We start from the raw sequence: 23,655 nt of genomic DNA on the forward strand, positions 1-23,655 counted from the left end.
GTGGCCTCTTCCCAGCCTTTAGTTGTGGAGTTTGTTCTGCCAGTCTTTGGATCATTTTCTAGGTTATTCACACTATTAATGTTATCTAGTTGTATTTGTGGGATAAGGTGAGCTTAGGGTCCTCCTATTTGTCTATCTTCACAGCTGACTCTTGGCAGCTTTTTTCTTTCAGCACTTTGAATACATCATCCCACTCTTCCCTGGCCTGTAAGGATTCTGCTAAGCAATCTGACAAGATGGGATTCCAAGTTACAAACTTCTTTACTCTTGCTGCTTTTAATACTCTGGCTTTTGGTAGTTTTATTATAGTGTGTCTTGGAGTAGGTCTCTGGATTTGGAAACCCATAAACTTTATGAACATGGATATCCAAATTTCTTTCCAGGTTTGGGAAGTTTTTAGCCATTATTTTTAAAAATAAGCTTTTAGCTCCCTTCTCTCTCTCTTCTCCTCCTGCAACTCCAATAATTTATAAATTGTTTCTTTTGATGGTATCCCATAGATCACATAGGCTTTCATCACACTTTTTCATTCTTTTTTCTTTGTTCCCCCTGACTGGATAATTTCAGAGTTCCCATCTTCTAACTCATAGATTTTTTTTCCTGCTTGAGCCTTTGGTGTTGGTGCTATTGTATTTTTCATTTCATTCATTGTATTTTTCTACTCCAGAGTATGCTTCATCCTTTTTAGGATTTCTCTTTGTTAAAGTGCTCATTTTGTTCATGTATTGTTTTCCTGATTTTGTTGAATTGTCTGTGTATTCTTGTACCTCATTGAGCTTCCTTAAATATTTTGAATTATCAGTTAAATCAGATCTCCATGTCTTTGGGTTCAGTTACTAGAGGATTATCATAATCTTTCAGTGGTGTCCTATTTCCTTGATTTCTCATGTTCCTTAAATTTTGCATTGTCTTTGTATTTGAAGAATACACCTCCACCAATCTTGACTGTTTTGGGGAACTTTGGTCACTTCTGGTAGAGAATCTGAGACTGTCAGACTGTATGGATATGACTGCCCCATGCTTCTTGCTGCCTCCTGTGGTAGAAATCTTGTAAATTTATTTTTGAGAGAGAGAGAGTGTGCAAGCAGGGGAAGGGTAAGGAGAGGGGGAGACACAGAATCTGAAGCAGGCTCCAGGCTCTGAGCTGTGATCACAGAGTCTGATGTGGGGCTTGAACCCACAAACTGTGAGATCATGACCTGAGGCAAAGTAGGACGCCTAACCAAGTGAGTCGCTCAGGCACCCCTCTTGTGGTAGCATTAAGTTTGTATGCCTTCTCTTGATTTTGCAATGGACAAGCCTTGGTGTGGACAGTCTTTTTGCTTTCCCAAGGGTAGGGCTAAAGCTCTACCTCTCTGGCCCACGAATTTGGGCAGACTTTTTGTACCTGGTCACTAGCTGTCTGCCAAAGCATGCTCTCAGTGCTGTTGGGAGTGCAGAGAGCCAGCCACAGGGTGTGTGTGTGTGTGTGTGAGAGAGAGAGAGAGAGAGAGAGAGAGAGAGAGAGAGATGCATCGAGCACTGGGGGTTTCCCATGGGCTAGTCAGGGAGATCCACCGGTAAGGCATCCCCAGAAGCTCATGAGCCAGCTTAATGGAGACTGATGCAGTTGGTAGACTGTATATCCCTTTAATGGCCTTCAAAAGTCATTATCTGCTACCCTTCCAGCTTCTTCCCATGCCCTAGTCACACAGACTTGATTCAGTACTCTGGGATGAGAGTGAAATGGGCCTCTTTGGTAGCATTCTGCAAAGGTGGGGAAGCTGGACACTTATGTACTCTCATTTCCCCCCACAGGAGAAATCACAAGCTGAGATCTCACTTGGCCTGGAGTTGTTCCACTTTGGGGGAGAAGTGATGAGGCTAAACTATTCCTCTTCAATGCATCTAAACATATTTTTTGCTCCAATGGTGTGCTGAAACTTTTCTGCTGGTAACTTTGACTTACACAAAGCCTCTCCGGTCCATGGGTTACTGCCTGAGATTTAGTGTTTCCTAGGGGTTTGCAGACTGCAGCTGAGAGGGGTTGAAACTTGTTCACAGGCCACTGCTGGGTCCAAGCCAGGACCTTGGTCTGTTTGTTACCCGATGCATGGGTGGGCAAGATTCCTCCTGGGTTGCTTGTGTGTGTTGCTGGATCCTAAAGCTCCCACAAAGGCATTTTTGCCTATGGATGGATGCCAAATTATTGGGAGGTTGGAGAAGGGGCACAAATGAGGGACGTGTTATTCAGCCATGTTGCTGACATCGTTTTCTGAAGTTGGTTGTCTTTATCCAGTAAAGGATAACTGGATGGCTGGAAAGAAGTGGAATATTCAGTTGTCTCTTCTCAGTGTCAAATTTCTGTTCTCTCTTTGTTTTGTCCTCTTCCTCTAAGTGCAGTTTCTTTCAGTTATGAAAGCTAGAAGTTCAAGATCAAGGTATTGGCAGGTTTGGTTTCTCCTGAGGGCCATAAGAGAAGGGTCTGTTCAGGTATCTCTCTTTGGCTTGCAGATGGCCACCTTCTTGCTCTCTGTGCTCTCAAAATTCTATGTATTCTTAAAGCTCTTCCATAGCTAACAAACATCAGTATTTCACATCCTAGCACTAATTTTAAGAAATTAATTCCTTTAGGTACTGGAATCAGTGAAGAAAAATGGATGTCAAAGCCAGCTGACAATGTTTTCACAAGTAAAGATGTAAATTCAAAGACAACCACTAAGCATAAGGGTAAAGCACTGGCTCCTTTGGGTACTTGCTGGAGGTCTCAAGGGATCTCCTCCAGGCCCTTGACCCAAGCAGCTGTACTTGTGGTCTACTCCTTCTCCTGGGCTAAAGGTGCTCAGATTCCAAACACAAGCCTTGCAGAGTGGTAATGAAATATTGTGGACCCTAACCACTTTGCAAGTGGTCTTTAGGTGCCTCAAACACAGAAGCAGGCCCATTGATTACAGTTTATGTTCTTTTGGTAGCACTTTTTGGGTATGAGACTGGCCATGCTGTAACGTGGTTCTGTGCTACTATTCCTCACTGGACTGTGAACAGCTCCATGAGGGTATGAGCTGAATTAATTAGGGGAAAGGTGGAATGTGGTAAATGTAGTACTTTATAAAAAAGGACATTAGAAGATAAACAAACAATGGTCTCTTCAATAATTACCATACAATATAAAACCCAGAAATACCACAAAAATATAATTAAGGTTTGCATGCGCATATACTCACATATTTCATTTGAGAACTTCAGTGCTATTTATTTCTATTACAGCTAAACATAAGATGCCCAAATATATACAAAACAAACAATACAAATCTTAAACATCTTTACAAAGGTGAAAATGTAAAGAAATGGAGACTATGGATTTAGGTATATGAACAATTCACTCTGAATCCCATCTGATGTGAAAACCTAACTGTATTTGATACAATTATGTTAGAATTACAGTGGACAAAACTGATGAAATTCTAATCCTCAATAGCCTACAGCAAGTAACTATTAAAATTAATGCAACCTTCAACTATTCTCCTAAGTACTGCTGCTATAAATTTTCTATTTATTAAAACTTCAATTTTAGGGAACAAAACTGACCTTAGTGCTATTTCAGGAAAGAGAATAAACACTAACTAAATCTTCAATCCCAACTTTTAAAGTTTAGAGCTCTTTAGGTATTCTGCTAATCTGAAACAATTTTTGGTTCATTGCTAACTTTTAAAATAGCTTAAGACAATCAATGTGATTTAAGGTCATTTTTTTGTCTGGATAGCACTGGTTTTTTGTCTTTATACTGAAGCAGTAAGGCAAGAAAGTGTTTCCTTTTCCAACTCAGATACAGAATATCCATTTTAAAATTCAGGGACTAGAATCACTATAAATAATCCTTTGACCAACAGGATATTAAGGCTGTTGTGATTTTCCTTTATATTTAAACTGTAACATGATTAGCAGTTATTGCCTACAAATGTTGAATTTATAAGCATTTGGGCTTAAATCACAGGACGTAAATATTGCCATTTGTCTATACTTCAATTCCAGTTAATGCACAGTTTTCACAATCACCTTTGATAAGTTTGAAGACAAAGTTAGAAAATGCTACACCAAAGCTGAAACTGGAGGACTATGCTACAAGGAAATATGCTCGAGGGGTCAAGAGTGGTTTTCCAGTATCTGGTCAGTGTTGGCACAGTGTATGCCCCAGCTCTGCACAGAAATGTGCAGGCCACACTCCAGCAATCATGGCACTGTGTGGGTACGTTTAATGCTCCAAAGGGTCTGGCCTGCTACTTACCAAAAGTGACATGTGTGGCTCTGTGAGAACCACCAGATGCCAGTTAGAATACATCCTGTCTGCTGCAACATTCTTCTTGGAGGCAAGCCCTTCTAGATACGTGAATGAGAAAATCACATAACCTAGCCTGCATAAAATTTCCTAAAATAATTTCCTAGCAGGAATGTGGACCAGGCTTTGCAGTATACATCTACCAGTGTTAGCACCATATTTAAGCCTGAAATGAGGTAAAGATAAACTCTCAGATAGCTTTGGGTAAAAATTACAGTAGCAATTTTGAATGGGGTATTTACAGCAGTGTTCTTCCTGATCATTAAAATAAGCTGTTTGAAGAACTATTTGATTCCAAGTATATATACCCAAGTATGTATGGAAATCAATAAATTATACAAAGCTAGGGGTATATGCTTTTAGCAGAGGAAATGTAGCAAAACAGAACTCTCATTTTTCAAAGTCAAACTGTCATTATTGGCTTGATGAAATAAAATATACTCAGACAATATCACAAGACCAGTTTACCAAATGGCAATGTCCAGGAATTCCATTTTTCAGGGCATGGTCAAGTTGACGGTAGATGCTACCTAGTCAACATCCAGCTCCTACAGAAACTACATTAGTGTATTTGTGTCTTGCTGGTCGCTCCATTTAACAAAAAGGTGAGTAGCTTCTCTCTCTTCCCTAGCTATTTTAGTCTATGTAGACAAACCACTTGTACTTACCATCTATATACAGGAATGGGGAGGGAAAGACCCTAAAACTTCGTTAAAATCTGGAAGGGATAAAGTTTGTTTCAGCAAATAAAGTTTAGGGAATAACTAGACAAAATGAGGTAATTCTCTAATTTAGTTCCTATAAATTGATAAGGTGAAACAATGTGTAAAATAAAGAAAAAAAAGCAGCTAGCTTTTGGGAGCATAACAAAACTAATTTTTCAAAGAATTGCCATTATTTATCAAGTAAAATATAATCTTGTAGTTAAAACAAGACTGGAATTCAGTCTCTAGCCAGGGCTGGTCTTGGTGCTCAGGCAGATGCTTATTACTCAGTTTGACCAAGATTCTTCAAAAACACTCACCAGTAGTAGTTTCATCAGACTCTGTTGAGATCCAGATGAAAATAGGAGGAACTTCCCCCTGCAGCCTATAGAAACATGTTAGGGAAACAGTGTAAGGTTTGTACTTAACCTTTTAAAAATTCAGCTGAATACTGCAGATCATTCTTCAGAAAACTCATGTAAACACTCATCTTTTATAAATATGCTGGTGCTAACTGCACCTAACTGGTAATATAGAGGTATAGCTTCACTATGTCTGCAAGAATGCTGATTAATATATAAGATCTTTCAGTTCCCTGTCAGTCAATTCATTCACTTCCATGATCTTCTCTAAATGTTCCATGTATCGGCCATGGTCCTGCAGGAAATGAGGGACCCTCATGTTTTCAATAACTGCCAATCCTTTTAAGCGATCCACATCTTCATAAGAGACCTGAAAAAAGGAAGATAGTTTTCATACACAAGTAACTTCTTCCTTAAGTCTTAAGTGAAACTTTACATGGACTGGTTTTCAAATTACTTTAATACCTGCAAAATAACAAAAATCAGTGACTTCCTTTATTAAATAAGAATGTGTTTTAAAAAATCACTAGTACTGATTTAACACTCAATCTTGGACTTATACTCAGTTTGTCTAGAAATTATACAACTAAATGTAATACATGTGTATGAGAAACTCTAAATCTAAACAAATGTCCTAAATTTAAATAAAAGAACCCAGGAAATAGCTAGAATATAAATGCCATATTATGGAATTAGGAATATCAGCACAATTATATACTGAATTCCTATTTTCTATTTAATTTCAGAAATAAAATTGTATTTTATGTAGAATTATTTTACTTTTATTTTGAATATTTGTAAGCAAATATTTTATCAAATTTCACGTTATTCACTTACTTACATAAAACGTTTCACCCATAAATACCAAAGATTGGCTTAAGTTCTAGAAACTGTCATTACAACTTTAAATTCCAAAACATGGCTGGCTTTAAAAACTACTGTCTTCTGATCAACACTCTTCCTGATTCAGTGGAAAGATTATAAAGAAATCATGTTCATATTGTATTTTATTACATTTTAAAATTTAAGTTATTGAAATTATTTGAGTATTTATACCACTAAGTGTAATGAAAATGGGTTTGTTGTTGATATTGGTGTGGTTTAGTAATTTATTTTTCCTTTCTTGACTGAGGAGACACAGCCATAAATATGTTGCTAAAGTCAATGTCCAAAGAATTACTGTGTCTGTTTGCTTTTAGTTTTTGGTGTTTAATCCACTTTGAGTTTATTTTTGTCTATGGTGTAAGAAAGCAGTCCAGTTTTCTCAGCACCATTTACTGAGGGAAGTTGTCTTTTCTCCACTGTATATTCTTGCCTCTATCATAGATTAATTGATAAAGGCATGAGTTTATTTCTGGGTTATCCTGTTCCATTAATTTACGTATCTGTTTTTGTATTAACGCCATACTGTTTTGATCACTACAGCTTTGTAGTGTTCCTTGAAATCTCGGATTCTTACACATTCAGTGTGATTCTTTATTCAGATGGCTTTGCTATTCGAGGTTGTTTGTGGTTCTGTACAAATTTTAGGATTATTCTAGTTCTGTGAAAAATGCTACTGGTATTTTGATAGGGATTGTGCTGAATCTGTAGATTGCTTTGGCTATTAGGGAAATTTTAACAGTATTAATTGTTCTGATCCAAGGGCACAGTATATCCTTCTACTTGTTTGTGGCATCTTCATTTCTAGATATTTTATCCTTTTGGTACGATTGTAAATGGGACTAAATTCCTCTTTCTGCTTTGTTATTAATATGTAGAAATGCAACAGATTCCTGTGTATTAAATTTGTATCCTTAGAAAAATAGGGGCACCTGGGTGGCTCAGTCGGTTAAGGGGCCGACTTTGGCTCAGGTCATGATCTCGCAGTCCATGAGTTCTAGCCCCGCATCAAGCTCTGTGCTGACAGCTCAGAGCCTGGAGCCTGTTTCGGATTCTGTGTCTCCCTCTCTCTGACCCTCCCCTGTTCATGCTCTGTCTCTCCCTGTCTCAAAAATAAATAAACGTTAATTTAAAAAAAAAAAAGAAAAAGAAAAAGAAAAATATCTCAGCTGAGATTTGGGTAGAAAAAGTCTAAAATGAGCCCAGAGCATTTTACTTAGCCAGCAAACATGATGACATGTTTTTAAAAACAAAGGAGTAGCCAGTGGAAGGGCTGAATAAAAGAGTAAGTCTGGGGTTCCTGGGTGGCTCAGTTGGTTAAGTGTCTCACTCTTTTGATTTTGGCTCAGGTCATGATTTCTCGGTTTGCAAGATTGAGTCCCACCTTGGGATCTGCACTGACAGTGCAGAGCCAGTTTGCGATTCTGTGTCTTCCTCTCTTCTGCCCTTCCCTCACTCATGCTCTCTCAAAGTTTTTTTTTTTTTTTTTTTTTTAAAGAGTAAGTCCATAACAATACTACAAAAAAGAATGAAATGCAAAAGAATCAAAATATCTCTATTTTGCTACCACTAGTGTAATTAACTGATTGGGCAAAGAACAATGGATATTAAAACCATTCCTTGAAAGATTTAAGGAACAGTACATTCACAGGTATTACCCCACAGATTACTTATTTAATACAAAAAAGATACCTTTATTTTCTGATCTTTCCAGATCTTTCCATTGTAATTTACCCAGTGATCAAACGAAGTATCACTGATAATGGAACAAAATCACATGTGTGCTTTCTAGCATGATGCACTATAAACTATACAAGTCACGCATGTAGTGTATTCTTGGTAAAAAACGTTTAGCCTGAATCTAACCATAAGAAAACAATTCATTAATCCAGATTGTAGGAACTCCCAAGAAAATGGTCCTGGACTCTCAAAAATGTCAGGAAAAACAAAAACATTTGGTAGAGGGCAGCACAAGAGGAACAGTTACAGATTAAGAGATTAAATATTATAAACAAATGCAGGATCCAATCCTGATTGTAGCTCTTTTTTTGTGAGCCAGGATCCAAAGGACATTTTTGGGATAATCTGAGAAATATTAAGTAGACTGTGTTTTAGATATTGTATTGAATCAGTGATACATTTCTTAAAAAAAAAAAATCACATGGTCATGTCACAATATTTGGGAGATAAAGGGGAAAGTGTTATATTTGCAGCTCACTTTAAAATGCTTTAGAAGATGTACATTAAAGATACATTGCCAAATTTATTTTTCCCTTCATTTACCTCTTATTGTCCACGAAGAAATTCTGAAACTTGGTTTTGTAACAACCATACTTCTTCCCTCCAGTTATCACAAGAAGGAAACTTACTCCAACACAAAGTATAAAAACAATTTGAACCTGAATCTTATTGAATCATCAAATTGAGCTGAAGGAAATAATGACCCCGGGTGTTGGTTTCACACCAACCAATGGTTTTGCCATTGGTTTCACTCACCTTCCCCAGGGCAGTCAGTAGATGAAAGTCAATGGTCTCTCTGTACCGGAGGATCTGCAGGATGCCATCCAAGTAGACCTGGTCTTTACTGAAGCACCCTGGAGGAACCACAATAGCATTTATTTTCTGACGTTTAGTAAAATTACTAAGTAATCAGATACTAACCCATTCCCTTTACTGTAGGAATCAGCCCTGAGTGAAAATATACACGGCAAATTAACTGTCTTCATAACATAAAATAGAGGGTCTTGGGAAGCACCAGGATAATGTGCCGAGTGGCAGCTTCCCTTTAAGAATTTTTTCTCTCCAGATCCCCTCTCCCATAATTAAAGCAGCATTTTTTCCAGTTATAAAGAAACACAGGTAGTTAAAAATACAGGACTCATAAATATGTCACCCACACTCCCACTATTTGGTCATAACCCTAACTCCCACGTACACAGAGGCACTTGAGGCAAGGGGAAGGATGGCTACAAAGCAGTGAATCTCAAAGGCAATGTGGAGACATGGGATATCAGAAACCCCTGGTTTTTAAAAATGCTACTCCTTACACCATTAAAAAGTTATAGGTAATGTTGATACTATTCCTCCATATGAAAATAAGAATTAGAACTGGATTTTAACATGGACACTTAAAAGCAGAATAAAATATGAAGACATGGAAAGTGGGAACAGCCCACGGGAACGGAGACTAGTTAAGAGTGTTCCACTCACAAAGAAAATTTTTCTCCCGTGACATAACTTATGTAAATTTTCTAAAATTTTGCTCTATTAAATGGACTAAAATTCTATCCTCCATTAAGTCCTACATTAAGAAAGTATTACTTTTTTTAGGTATGCTAAAAGCATAGGAATTATGGACAAAAAGTGGGACACTTTGTAAACTAGGCTCCTATCTCATAAGCTGGTCCTACTTTTCAGTAGGAACAAAACTCTTATTAGAGATACATAATGCAAGAGCCCTGACTGGATCTAGATTTTTAAAAATGGCTATAAGGAACACTTTCCTTATAGCTATTTTTCCTCCACAGTATGGGAGAAAATATTTGTAAATCCTATATCTGACAAGAGATTTGTAATTAGAACATACAAAGAACTCTTACAACTCAATAATAAAAGTAACCCAATAAAAAAATGGACTAAGGGTCTAAATAGACAATTATCCACAGGAAATATGCAAAGGACCATGAAAAGATGCTCAACATCATTAATCATCTGGGAAATGCAAATCAAAACCCCAGTGTGGTAGGACTTCCAAGGAAGATGGCAGAGTAGGAGGATCCTAAGCTCACCTTGTCCCAAGATGAAGATAGTTATTGACACCCACATTAGTGTAAATAACTCAAAAAAACAACCTGAAGACTGGAAGAACACACTCTCCACAGCTAAATGTAGAGGAGAGGCCACACTGAAGAGGGTAGAAAGGGCAGAGATAGGAGATTGTCTTCAGGAGAGAGGAACACCATAAGCATGCAGGAAGGAGAGAGGATCAATGTAAAACATACTGAAGGGAGAGGAGCAGATCTCACACCTGGCACCCTACACCTAGGGGACCTGCACTACAAAGACAAATCCCTTAACATTTGGCTTTGAAAGCCAGAGGGGCTTAACTTCATGGGTTCTTACAGTCAGTGGGGCTTAATACCTGGAACTTTAAAAATCACAAAGCTCTGGCATGGGAGACCTGGAGAGCAATAGGAAACTGAGTCCCTAACCTTAAAGAGAAAGCAGACCAAACAACCCCACTGAGGTGCAGCATAGAAGCAGCACTGGGGTGTATGGGAAGGAGACTTATTTACTAATCTCAGCATGTGTGCTGGAGGGACAAGAATCTTTAGAAGACTTCTCCAAGAACAAAAGAGCTGATGGGTGCCATCCCTCTCCCAACCACAACCTAGATACATGGACACATGCAGGAACCAGAACAAACACTCTCCACCTGGCTTGCTAACAGTGCACCCTGCCCCCTCTAGCCCATCCTCAGCAGTTCTCCAAAACAGCTACAGGTCCCCTCAGAGAGCAGACCCTCGCCCAGCTTGCAAAGCTGTATTCTCCTGTAGATCCACCCCTCCATCCTGGCCTCCACAGGAGTTTTCCCAGATGGCTGCAGGTCCCCTCCAACAGCAGACCACTGTGGATCTTGCAGGCACCCCACCCCAACCACACAGCACTACAAAACCTCTTCTTCATAAGGCCACTACTCTCAAGAGCAGGAAAGGTAGCTGACTTTACTAACACAAAGAAACACATCCAGGAGAGTTAGAAAAAATGAGGAGACAGAGGAATATCTCCCAAATGAAAGAATAGGACAATATCCCTGCAAAAGAGCTAAATGAAACGGTTTATGCAATATGCCTGACAGAGAATTTAAAGTAATGGCCTCATGGGCTTGAGAAAAGAGTGGAAGATTTCAGTTAAGACCCTCAACAAAAAGACGGAAAACATAAAGAACCAATCCCAGATCAAGAACTCAATAACTGATATTAAAAATACACTAGTAGGAATAGATAGTAGAGTAGAGGAAGCAGAAGAATGGATCAGCAACCTGGAGGACAGAGTAATGGAAATCAAGAAGCTGAACAGGAAAGAGAAAAACAATAAAAAATGAAAATAAATTAAGGAAACTCAGCAACACCATCATGCATAATAACATTCTAAGGACCTCAGAAGGAGGAGAGAGAGAAAAAAGAGGGAAGAAAATTTACCTGAAAAAATAATAGCTAAAAACTTCCCTAATCTGGGGAAGGTAAAAGAAATCCAGATCAGGAGGCACAAATGGCTCCCGATAAAATCGACTCAAAGAGATCCGCACCAAGATATATAGCAATTGAGATGGAGTTAAGATGGTGGAGTAGTATGGAGACCCTGAGCTTGTCACCTCCCTGAAACACAGCTAGATCAGCATCAAACTATTTTTGAATACCAAGGGAACTGATCTGAGGATTAACGCAACAATCTGCATAATTTGAGCCAGAGAACTTGGCAGGTACATGGTGTGGAAAGGTGAATTGGGGGACAGAAAAGTCACGGAGCCATGGAGGACAGGGAACCATTTTTGCGGAGAGAGGACAGGAGCAGGGGGTGGGGGGGAGAATGCAGCAGATCGGGATCATGTAAGAAAAGCACTCCCCCCAAAAGCAACTAGAGAAAGAAAAAGAGTGAAAACACTCACAGGGAACTGGGCAAGAAATCTGTTCCCCAAAACTATTACAGAGTGAAAGGAGAGGGTTCCAATATCACCAGGATTCTATAAACTGTGGAGCGCGGTCTGAAGTTTCAGTGCACCTGTCAGTGCTCTGGTGAGGAAGTGGGACAAATCCCCAGGAGCAGTACTCTGAAAGGTCCCCGTGTGCCATACAGGGAGAAAAGATTCCCCTGCTAGGAATCCATTTGGTAGAGGTCTCCCAGTGGGCAAAAGTCCCACCAGACCTCAGAGAGCTGCCACTTTTACTGAAATTGGACCAAAGACACTAGAGTGCAGGAAAACCTGGTGCCAGCTGTGTTGTGATTTACCATAAACTCTGAGCCTCTGCTGCTTTGGGAGCAGGCAGACATTTTCTGGGACAAGCCAGCACCCAGCCATTGTTCAGCAAGATCTTCCCCCAGAGAATCAGTGCAGGTCTAAACCGCAGGGGTCTCTGAAGGGTGGGGTTTTGAAACACAGCCCCATATGAGATAAAACTCTGGAGGGAGGCGCCACCTGGTAGACAGCTTGAACAGAAGGTAAAGGTGGGGAGTGGATGGAAAGCTAAGAAAAAGGAGGGGTGTTTGATCATGTTTGTGAGAGCACAAAATTCCATGCCAGAGATTAGAGAGCTGGGTGAAGCTATTTTCACCTCTAGCAGGTGTGCGTACATATAGAGACCGACCCCACTGAGCTAAGTGGAGCCACCAAGTGGAGAACAGAGCTGTTACACCACACCCTGCCTACCTGTGCCCTCCAAGCACATCCCCCAGAAGACCAGCACAAATCCCTTCCAACTGCTTAGTATGCTGCAGTTTCAATTCTAGGGGAAACTGGATGTAACTTCATTTGGGTCTCAAGCTGTTTGTTGGTTTGGTTGTTTTCTTTGCTTCTGTTTTTGTTTATGTTGTTTTTCTTTTCTTTCTCTTTCTTGGATAAAGAGCAAAATTTTAAATTTAAACAAATTTTTTATTCAATTAATTTTTTTTAATTTTAAATGTTTTTTCTCTTTTCTATCAAGCGTCTCTGAGCAAATAGACTGGAACACACCTAGGATCTAGCTTCCTTTATTTGATTTTTTTGTTTTGTTAAAATATATAGTAATTAAAATGGCAAGAAGCAGAGATTAAGAGAGAATTTTAAAGCAGCAAGGGAAAGGGGGTGCCTGGATAGCTCAGTTGGTTGAGCATCCAACTTCAGCTCAGGTCATGATCTTGTGGTTTCTGAGTTTGAACCCCATGTCAGGCTCTGTGCTGACAGCTCAGAGCCTGGAGCGTGCTTCAGATTCTGTGTCTCCCTCCCTCTCTGTCTCTGCCCCACTTGCACTCTTTCTCCAAAACATAAACAGACATTAAATTTTTTTTTTTAAAAAGCAGCAAGGGAAAAGAAAACAGTTACACACAAGAGAAACCCAATTAAGACTATTAGCTGTTCAGCAGAAACTTTGCAGGCCAGAAGGAAGTGGCATGATATATTTGAAATGCTGAAAGAAAACATCATTCAGAACAGAAGGAGAGAGAGAATTTCCCAAACACAAGTTAAAGGAATTCATCACCACTAAACCAGCCTTACAAGAAATGCTAAAGGCGTTTCACTGAGTGGAAAGGAAAGACCATAAGCAGGAATAAGGAAAGTAGGAACCACAAAAGTAATAAAATAGAGCACATGTATAAAAATCAGTCAAGGGATTCACAAAAGGAAGTAAATTATGACACCATATACCTAAAACGTGGTGGGGAGAGGAGTATAGATTTAACGCTTTTAGTATGGTTTACTAATGAAGAACTTAATGAAGAGACTCCAGCAAAAATTCCTAGAACTGATAAATGAATTCAGTAAGGTTGCACAATACAAAATCATTATACTGAAATCCACTGCATTTCTATACACTGATATTGAGCATATAGAGAAATTACGAAAACAATCCCATTTACATTTGCACCAAAAATAAAATACCTAGGAGTAAACTTAACCATGGAGATGAAAGACCTGTACTCTGAAAACTATAAAACACTGATGAAAGAAACTGAAGGTGACACAAATGGAAAGATACTCCATGCTGATAGATTTGTACAATATTGCTAAAATGACCATACTACGTAGCAATTTCCAAATTTAATGCAATCCCTATTAAAACACCAATAGCATTTTTCAAAGAACTAGAGCAATTAATCCTAAAATTTGTATGTAACCACAAAAGACCATAAATAGCCAAAGTAATCTGGGAAAAAAGAACAATATGGGAGGTTATCACAATCCTGATTTCCAGATACATTACCAAGCTCTGGTAATCAAAGTGGTATGGTACTGATGCAAAAATAGATACATACGTCAATGGAAAAGAATAGAGAACACAGAAATAAACCAATGATTATATGGTCAATTAATCTTCAGCAAAGGAGGCAAAAATATTCAATGGGGAAAACTTTCTTCAACAAATGGTGTTGGGAAAATTGGACCACCTTCTTACACCATACACAAAAATAAACTGAAAATGATTTAAGGAACCTAAATGTGAGACCCGAAACTAAAAATCCTAGAAAAGAGCACAGGGAATAACTGGACACTGGCAATGTTTGTCTAGATCTGTCTCCTGAGGCAAGGGAGCACAAAACAAAGAAAAAAAGAAACCAAAAGAACCACTCTTAAATATAGAGAATAAACTCACGGTTACCAGAGGGGAGGTGGGTGGGAGATGAGTGAAACAGGTGAAAGGAATTAAGAGTACATTTATCGTGATAAGCACTGAATAAATACAGAATTGCTGAATCACAATATTGTAAACCTGAAACTAATATAACACTATACTAATGACACTGGAATTTTAAAAAATAAAACATTTAAAAAACAAAACAAAAAACCACAATGAGATACCCACTAGGATGATTATAATAATAATTTTAAAAGTGAAAACAGTAAGTGTTGGTAAGGATATGGAAAAATAAGAACCAAAGGATGGCAGAGCAGCATGGAGACCCTCCCTCAGCTTCTCTTGTCCCTGAAATGCAGCTAGATCAGCACCAAACCATTTTGCACACCTAGGACTGAGCAGAGAGAATTTGCATAACTTGAGCCCAGAAACTGGCAGGTACACAGTGTGGAGAGGAGAACTGGGGGAGTGAAAAGCCACAGCAGGTAGGGAGCTGTTTGGCAGAGACAAAGGAGAAGAGTGCAGTCATTGGGAGAGTGCAGGGAAAACATTTCCCTGGAGAGAAAGAGTGAAAACACTTGCAGGGGACTGAACAAGAAATCTGTTTCCCAAAACCACTGACAGGAATAAAGGAGGAGTCTCAATACTACCGGCATTCTATAAACAGTGGAGCACAGAGTTTGATATTCCAGAGCTCAGTGCCTGGTGGCACTCTGGTGAGGAAGTAGGGTGAATCCCCAGGAGCAGGCAGAGTGGTCCAGGGGTCCATGTGCCACACGGGGAGAAGTGCTTCCCCTGCTTAGAGTGCATTTTGTAGAGGTCATAAAGCCTCTCCACAGGGAAAGGTCCCAGCAGACCCTGGAGAGCAGCCATGTTTGCTGGTATTGGGACAAAGACACTGGAGTGTGGTGAAACCTGGTGCTCGCTGTTTGTTGTGATTTGCCACAATCTCTGAACCTCTGCTGCTGCGTGATGGCATGAACATTTTCTGGGGCAAGCTGGCCGTTCGCCATTGCTCAGTGAGACTCTCCCCTGAAGAGTTGGAATGAAGCTGCATGAAGCCATTTCCATCTCTCCTGCACATGTGCATGCACACCACACTGATCCACCCCAGTAAGCTAAGCAGTGCCACCTAGTGGAGAACAGAGCCGTTACATCAAGCCCTGCCCAACAGTGCCTTCTAAACACATCCCCTAGACGACCAGCACAAGTCACCCCACCTGCTTAGTGTACCAACTATAGAGCGCTTCACAGTTTGAGTTCTATGGGAAGCTGGATGTAACTTCAATTGGGTTTCATTCTGTTTGCTGGTTCATTTATCTGTTTAAATTTTGTTTCCTTTCTTTTCCATGGATACAGAAAAATTTATTTTTAATTTTTTAGATTTTTTTATTCTATTCGATTTTGTTATGTCAATTTTTAAAACATTTTTCTTTTCCCCCTTTTCTTCCCCTTTTTTCTCTATTCCATAAAGCTTCTTTCAACAAGCAGACCAAAACACACCTAGGATCTAGCTTCATTTATTTTTTTTAATTTTTAAAAATTTTTTAATTTAAATTTTTTATTTTATTAATTTTTTTCTTCCTCCAAAATGAAAAATGAAGGAATTCATCCCAAAAGAAAGAACAGGAAGAAATGACAGCCAGGGGCTTAAACAACACAGATATAAGCAGGATGAACTAGAATTTAGAACCATGATAATAAGAATATGTTGAAAAAAGCACAGAATCCCTTTCTGTGGAAATAAAAGATGTAAAATCTAGTCAGGACAAATTAAAAATGCTATAACCGAGGTGTAATCTCGAATGGATGCCATGATGGCAAGGACAGATGAAGCAGAGCAGCAAAATCAGTGATATAGAAAAAATTATGGAGAATGAAGCAGAAAAAAAGACGGAAACAAAGGCAAAAGAGCACAATACAAGACTTAGAAAACTCAGTGACTTATTATAGAGGAATAACAACTGAATCATACAAGTCCCAGAAGAGAACAGAGAGAAAGAGACGCAGAAGGGTTATGTGAGCAAATTATAGCTGAAAACTTATCTGGGGAAGGACACAGACATCAAAATCTAAGAAGCACAGAGAACTCCCATTAGATTCAACAAAAACTGACCATCACCAAGGCATATCATAGTCAAATTCACAAAATACATAGACAAGGAAAGAATTCTGAAAGAGCAAGGAAGAAAAAAGTCCTTAACCTATAAGGGAAGATAGATTAGGTTTGCTGCAGACCTATCCACAGAAACTTGGCAGGCCAGAAAGGAATGGCAGGATATATTCAACGTGCTGAATTGGAAAAATATGCAGCCAAGAATTCTTTATCCAGGAAGACTGTCACTCAAAATAGAAGGAGAGGTAAAGAGTTTTCCAGGCAAAAACTAAAAGAGTTCCTGACCACTAAACCAGTTCTGCAAGAAGTTTTAAGTGGGACTCTTTGGGGGAAAAGATGAAAACAAAACAAAAAAAGACCAAAAGCAACAAAGACTAGAAAGAGCCAGAGCACATCACCAGAAACTCCAACTCTACAGGTAACACAATTCATATCTTTCAGTACTCACTCTAAATGTCAATGGACTAAATGCTACAATCAAAAGACACAGGGTATCAGAATTGATAAGAAAACAAAGACTCATCTATATGCTGCTTATAAGAGTCCCATTTTTAGACCTAAAAACACCTGCAATTGAAAGTAAGGAGATGGAGAACCATCTATCATGCCAATGGTCATCAAAGAAACTAGAGTAGTCATACTTATATCCCACAAACTAGATTTTAAAATAAAGATTTTAACAAGAGGTGAAGAATGGCAACATAACATAATTAAGGGGTTTATCCACCAAGAAGATTGTAAAATATTGTAAATGTTGTAAATATTTAGGCCCCCTACATGGGAAAAATCAAATATATAAATCAATTAAACACAAACATAAAGAAAATCATTGATAATAATACCATAATAGTAGGGGACTTCAACACCCCACTTACAACAATGGACAGATCATCTAAGCAGAAAATGAACAAGGAGACAATGGCTTTGAATGACACACTGGACCAAATGGACTTAACAGATACATTCAGAACATTTCACTGTAAAGCATACACATTCTTCTCGAGTACACATGAAACATTCTCTGGAACAGATCACATACTGCGACACAAATCAGCCCTCAACAAGTACAAAAAGATCAGGATCATACCTTGCATACTTTCACACCACAACGCTATGAAACTTGAAATCAACCACAAGAAAAAACTTGGAAAGAAAATGAATAGTTGGAGATTAACAAATATCCTACTAAAGAATGAATGGGTTAACCAAGAACTTTTTTTGAAGTTTCTTTTGAGTGCACAGGGGAGACGGAGAGAGAGAGAGAGAGAGAGAGAGAGAGAGAGAGAGAGAGAGAGTGAGAGAGAGAGAGAGAGAAAGAGAATGAATCTCTAGCAGGCTCCATGCTGCCAGCACAGAGCCGAACATGGGGCTTGAACTCATAAACTGTGAGACCATGACCTGAGCCGAAATCAAGAATCGAAAATTTAACCAATTGAGCCAACCAGGCACACCTAACCAAGAAATTAAAAAGGAAATTAAAAAGTACATGGAAGCCAATGAAAATGAAAACACAACAGCCCAAAACCTCTGGGATGCAGCAAAGGCAGTCATAAAAGGAACAAAGGTCTCAAATACACAATCTAACCTTACACCTAAAAGAGCTGGAAAAATAACAGAAAATAAAGCCCAAAACCAGCAGAAGAAGGGAAATAATAAAACATTAGAGCATAAATCAATGATATCAAAATTAAAAAAAAAAAAAACAGCTGAACAGAGCAGTGAAAGGTTCTTTGAAAGAATTAACAAAATTGATAAACCCCTTAGCCAGAGTGATCAAAAGAAAAAGCAAAGGACCCAAATAAATGAAATCACAAATGAAAGAGAGAGCACAACCGAAACTGCAGAAATACAAACAATGATAAGAGAATAAATCAATTATATGCCAACAATTTGGGCAATCTGGAAGAAATGGACAAATTCCTAGAAACATATAAACTACCAAAACTGACACAAGAAGAAATAGAAAATTTGAACAGACCCATAACCAATAAAGAAATTGAATTAGTAATCAAAAATCTCCCAAAAAACAGGAGTCCAGGGGCAGATGGCTTTCCAGGGGAATTCTACCAAACATTTAAAGAAGAGTTGGGGGGCCTGGGTGGCTCAGTCGGTTAAGCGTCCAACTTCAGCTCAGGTCATGATCTTGTGATTTGTGGGTTTGAGCCCCGCATTGGGCTCTGTGCTGACAGCTCAGAGACTGGAGTCTGCTCCAGGCAAATGAAAACTACAGAGCCTGCTGCCTCTTCTCTCTGCCCCTCCCATGCTCATGCTCTGTTTCTGTCTCTCAATAATAAATAAAACATTAAAAAAATTAAAAAATAAAATAAAGAAGAGTTAACACCTATTCTTTTGAAGCTGTTCCCTAAAATAGAAATGGATAGAAAACTTCCAAACTCATTCTATGAAGCTAGCATTACCTTGATTCCAAAACCAGACAAAGACCCACTAAAAAGGAGAACTACAGACCCTGATGAACATGGATGCAAAAATTGTCAACAAGATACGGGAAAACCAGATCCAATAATACATTGAAAGAATTATTCACCACAATCAGGTGGGACTTATTCCTGGGATGCAGGGCTGGTTCAATATCCACAAACCAATACACAAACCAATTAACGTGATACACCATGTAAATAAAAGAAAGGATAAGAACCATATGACCCTCTCAATAGATGCAGAAAAAGCACTTGACAAAATACAGCATCCATTCTTGATAAAAACCCTCAAGAAAGCAGGGATAGAAGGATCATATCTCAAGATCATGAAAGCCATATATAAAAGACCCACTGCTAACAACATCCTCAATGGGGAAAACCTGAGAGCTTTCCCTCTAAGGTCAGGAACAAGACAGGGATGTCCACTCTCACCACTGTTATTCAACATAATGTTGGAAGCCTTAGCTTCAGCAATCAGACAGCACAAAGAAATAAAAGGCATCCAAATTGGCAAGGAGGAAGTCAAACTTTTACTCTGCAGATGACATGATACTCTCCGTAGAAAACCCAAAAGACTATGCCAAAAAACTGCTAGAACTGATCCATGAATTCGGCAAAGTTGAAGGATATAAAATCTATGCTCAGAAATCAGCTGCATTTCTATGCACCAATAGTGAAGCAGCAGAAAGAGAAATCAAGGAATCAATCCCATTTACAATTGAACCAAAAACCATAAAATACCTAGGAATAAACCTAACTAAAGAAGTGAAAAATCTATACACTGAAAACTACAGAAAGCTTAGGAAAGAAATTGAAAAACACAAAAAAATGGAAAAATATTCCAGGCTCATGGATTGGAAGAACAAATATTGTTCAAATGTCGAAAGTACCCAAAGCAACCTACATATTTAATGCAACCCCTATCAAAATAACACCAGCATACTTCACAGACCTAGAACAAACAATCCTAAGATTTGTATGGAACCAGAAAAGACCATGAATATCCAAAGCAATCCTAAAAAAGAAAACCAAAGATAGAGGCATCACAATTTTGGACTTCAAGATGTATTACAAAGCTGTAATCATCAAGAAAGTATGGTACTGGCACAAAAACATATAGATCAATGGAACAGAATGAAGAACCCAGAAATGGACCTACAAACGTAAGGCCAACATCTTTGACAAAGCAGGAAAGAATATCCAATGGAAAAAAAAGTCTCTTCAGCAAATGGTGTTGGGAAAACTGGACAGTGACATGAAGAATGAACCTGGACCACTTTCTTACACCATACATAAAAATAAACTAAAGGGACGAAAGACCTAAATGTAAGACAGGAAGCCATTAAAGTCCTAGAGGAGAAAGCAGGCAACGACCTCTTTGACCTTAGCTGCAGCAACTTCTTACTTGACATGTCTATGGAGGCAAGGCAAATGAAAACCACAATGAGATACCACTTCACATGTGTCAAAGTGGCTTAAATTAACAACTCAGGCAACAAGAGATGTTGGCAAGGATGTGGAGAAAGAGGAACCCTGTTGCAATGCTGGTGGAAATGCAAACTGGTGCAGCCACTTTGGAAAACAGCATGGAGGTTCCTCAAAAAGTTAAAAATGGAACTATCCTATGACCAAGGATTTATCCAAAGGATACAGAAGTGCTGTTTTGAAGGGACACATGCACCCTAATGTCTATAGCAGCACTATCAACAATAGCCCAAGTATGGAAAGACCCTAAATGTCCATCGACTGATGAACGGAAAAGATGATGTGGGGTGTGTGTGTGTGTGTGTGTGTGTGTGTATGGTACATATATGTATTATATATACACATGTGTAACACATATATACACATATATGTATATATACACACACACACACATATATATATAACAGAATATTACTTGGTGATCAAAAAGAATGAAATCTTGCCATTTGCAACAATGTGGGTGGAACTTGAGTATATTATGCTAAGTGAAATCAGAAAAAGACAAAGAGCATGTGGCTTCACCCATATGCAGAATTTAAGATACAAAATAGATGAACATAAGAGAAGGGAAGCAAAAATAATATAAAAACAGGGAGACAAACCATAAGAGACTTAAATACAAAGAACAAACTGAGGGCTGCTTGAAGGGTGTTGGGTGGGGGTGATAGGCTAAAGGTGTGAGGGGCATTAAGGAGGACACTTGTTGGGATGAACACTGGGTGTTATACAGAAGTGATGAGTCACTAAATTATATTCCTGAAATCAAAAAAAAAAGAAAGAAAAAAATAAGAACCCCCATATACTGCTGGTGGGAATGTAAAATGGAGCAGTCACTTTGAAGAACATTCTGGCAGTTCCTCAAAAGGTTAAACAGAGAGTTACCATATGACCCAACAATTCCACTCAAAAATATATATATAATCCATGAGAATTAAAAATATAAACTTGCACCCAAATGTTCATAGCAACATTATTTGTAACAGCCAAAAAGTGTGAAAACAACTCAAATGTCCATTAATGGTGAATAGAAAAATAAAATTTCATATACATATATATTGTTATTCAGCAATAAAAAGGACTGAATACTGATACATGCTACCATACGGATGAATCTTAAAAACATTATGCTAAGTGAAAGAAGCCAGACACAAAGGGTTATATATTATATGATTCCATCTGTATGAAATGTCCAAAACAGGCAAACCTATGAAAGTAGAGTAATGGTTACTTGGAGCTGGGGGCATGGGGGAGAAGGAATGGGAAATGACTGTTAATGGGTACAGGTTTATTTTTGGGGTGATGAAAACGTTCTGGAATTAGACAGTGGTGACAGCTGCACAACACTACGAATATTCTAAAAACCACTGACATGTACCTTTTAATGGGCAAACTGTATGCCATGTATGCCATGTGAATTATATCTCAGTAAACCTGTTTTTACAATCAGCGCGAGAAGGCAGAACTGGCAAAATGTTAACTATTCATGTATCTACAGGAAGGGTAATATGGGTGTGAATTCTATCACTGCCATATTTCTGTAGGCTTGAAATTTTTCAAAATGAGATTTGAGAAAATAATGCTAATGAAACATGATTTGGGAAAACTAGCACTGACCTCAAGTAACAGGTTTACTTTTTCATAAGTAAGTGAATTCTATGGTTGGTGGAGAAGGATGCAACCAAAATCAACAGACAACTAACCACAAGTCAGGAAACCTATAGTCAAGGGACACCCACCTGGTTGAGAAGTATCAGTCCATCCCCTCTTCGCTCGTACACAATAATCCCATCTTGTATTGGGGTCTTTGACAAACTTTCCAATATCTTTGAAGAGTTCACAAAAAGACATTTGGCTGGCTCGATAAACAGTGTAGTAGAGGAGGGCAGCCCTCCATAAAAAGGGGTCTTTTCTAAAAAGGACACTGTGAATACTTGCCAGTCCTTCCTCTGTGGGATTGTTTGGCTTTAGCTCATGTTTTTTACGACCAGTCCAACTGTTCCATGGCTGCTGAAGGTTGTTAATACCTCGAAAATAATGTGTGCCTGTGGACAAGAAAAGGCACACAAAAAAACCAAGAAATGACATTCTCGTTTTAACTCTTAGCCAAAAAAAGATTCTACCAACAGTTCTAAAATTAAACTGATGTGTACCTACAAAACAAAGTGGAAAATGACCTGACCTTAAAGCCTTTTGCAGGAGGTACTCTGCCTTCAGAAGGACTGCATGTGTCATTAGGAGAGGTAAAGGGAAGAATCACAGACTTTGATATTTGAAAAAAATATGAGAGAGCACTTAGTTCAATTTCTTCAAGTTTCAGGCGGGAGGACTAAAATTCAGAGGAGTTAAATGACTATCCATGCTTAATACAGCTACACAGTGCCTGAAAAAATCTAATTTGAAGTAAGACATTACTATCTTGGCTCAAGTGAAACCTAAAAATTTCATTACTTTTTGCTAAATACTGCTAACAGAAAACCCCATTATAAAAGAATGTTTCTCTGATGCTGATTTCTGATATTACAAATGAACAAATGGAGAAGGGCTACCCTACCTATTTCATGCCTCAGCATTCCCTCCAGCCAGTGCTCACGTGCAGTGGAAACATTGATGGTCAGCGTTGGACATCCATTTACCACTGTCATCGAAGCTCGGGAAAGCAGATCTTCAGTGAGATGTACTACAATCTAAGGAGCAAGAGGAAAAATATAAATATATGAAACAAAACATAAAGGCTGGGGTTAAGCAGCTTTCACAGGAAACCACAGACCCATAAATCAAGATGTTTTTATTTTGCTTATACCAATTCAAATCTCCCAGAAACCTAGACGATGAAATTCAGGGCCAATCACTTTTGACGCTTCCTCCTTTGAGCCGGGGGAACTCAAGAACCTTTCCTGGAATGAAGGAAAGTAGAGGGCCACGCTCTCAAATACAGTCCCCCCTGGCTACAATGATGCAAAGGAAGGTATACAAGCCAGAGTCCTGTTCGCTGTTGGGCCAAAGCTTATTTTGAACTGGCTACT

At 38.7% G+C, this 23,655-nt stretch overlaps 2 protein-coding genes across 6 annotated transcripts in view; one reads left to right on the top strand and one right to left on the bottom strand.

Moving 5' to 3' along the window:
- EEPD1 (endonuclease/exonuclease/phosphatase family domain containing 1) overlaps positions 1-2,020 on the top strand; it is a 147,266-nt gene extending 145,246 nt beyond the window's left edge. The window contains exon 10 of the transcript XR_006212026.1: positions 1,798-2,020. The gene's annotated coding sequence lies outside the window, so the exon portion shown is untranslated. The remainder of the gene's footprint in view (positions 1-1,797) is intronic.
- Positions 2,021-2,211: 191 nt separating this feature from the next.
- The window catches only part of KIAA0895 (KIAA0895 ortholog), a 76,045-nt gene continuing 54,601 nt past the window's right edge, over positions 2,212-23,655 (bottom strand). For 4 of the 5 annotated variants that reach the window (XM_007078574.3, XM_042969995.1, XM_042970005.1 and 1 more), the window contains 4 exons: positions 23,184-23,316; positions 22,369-22,674; positions 8,760-8,857; positions 2,212-5,751 (listed from right to left, as the gene is read on the bottom strand). In XM_007078574.3, the coding sequence (XP_007078636.1) occupies positions 5,590-5,751; positions 8,760-8,857; positions 22,369-22,674; positions 23,184-23,316 (699 nt within the window). In that variant the 3' untranslated portion in view covers positions 2,212-5,589. The remainder of the gene's footprint in view (positions 5,752-8,759; positions 8,858-22,368; positions 22,675-23,183; positions 23,317-23,655) is intronic. The other variant, XM_042969998.1, reaches the window with a different exon arrangement.

This window comes from Panthera tigris, chromosome A2 (assembly GCF_018350195.1).
Source record: "Panthera tigris isolate Pti1 chromosome A2, P.tigris_Pti1_mat1.1, whole genome shotgun sequence".
NCBI lineage: Eukaryota > Metazoa > Chordata > Mammalia > Carnivora > Felidae > Panthera > Panthera tigris.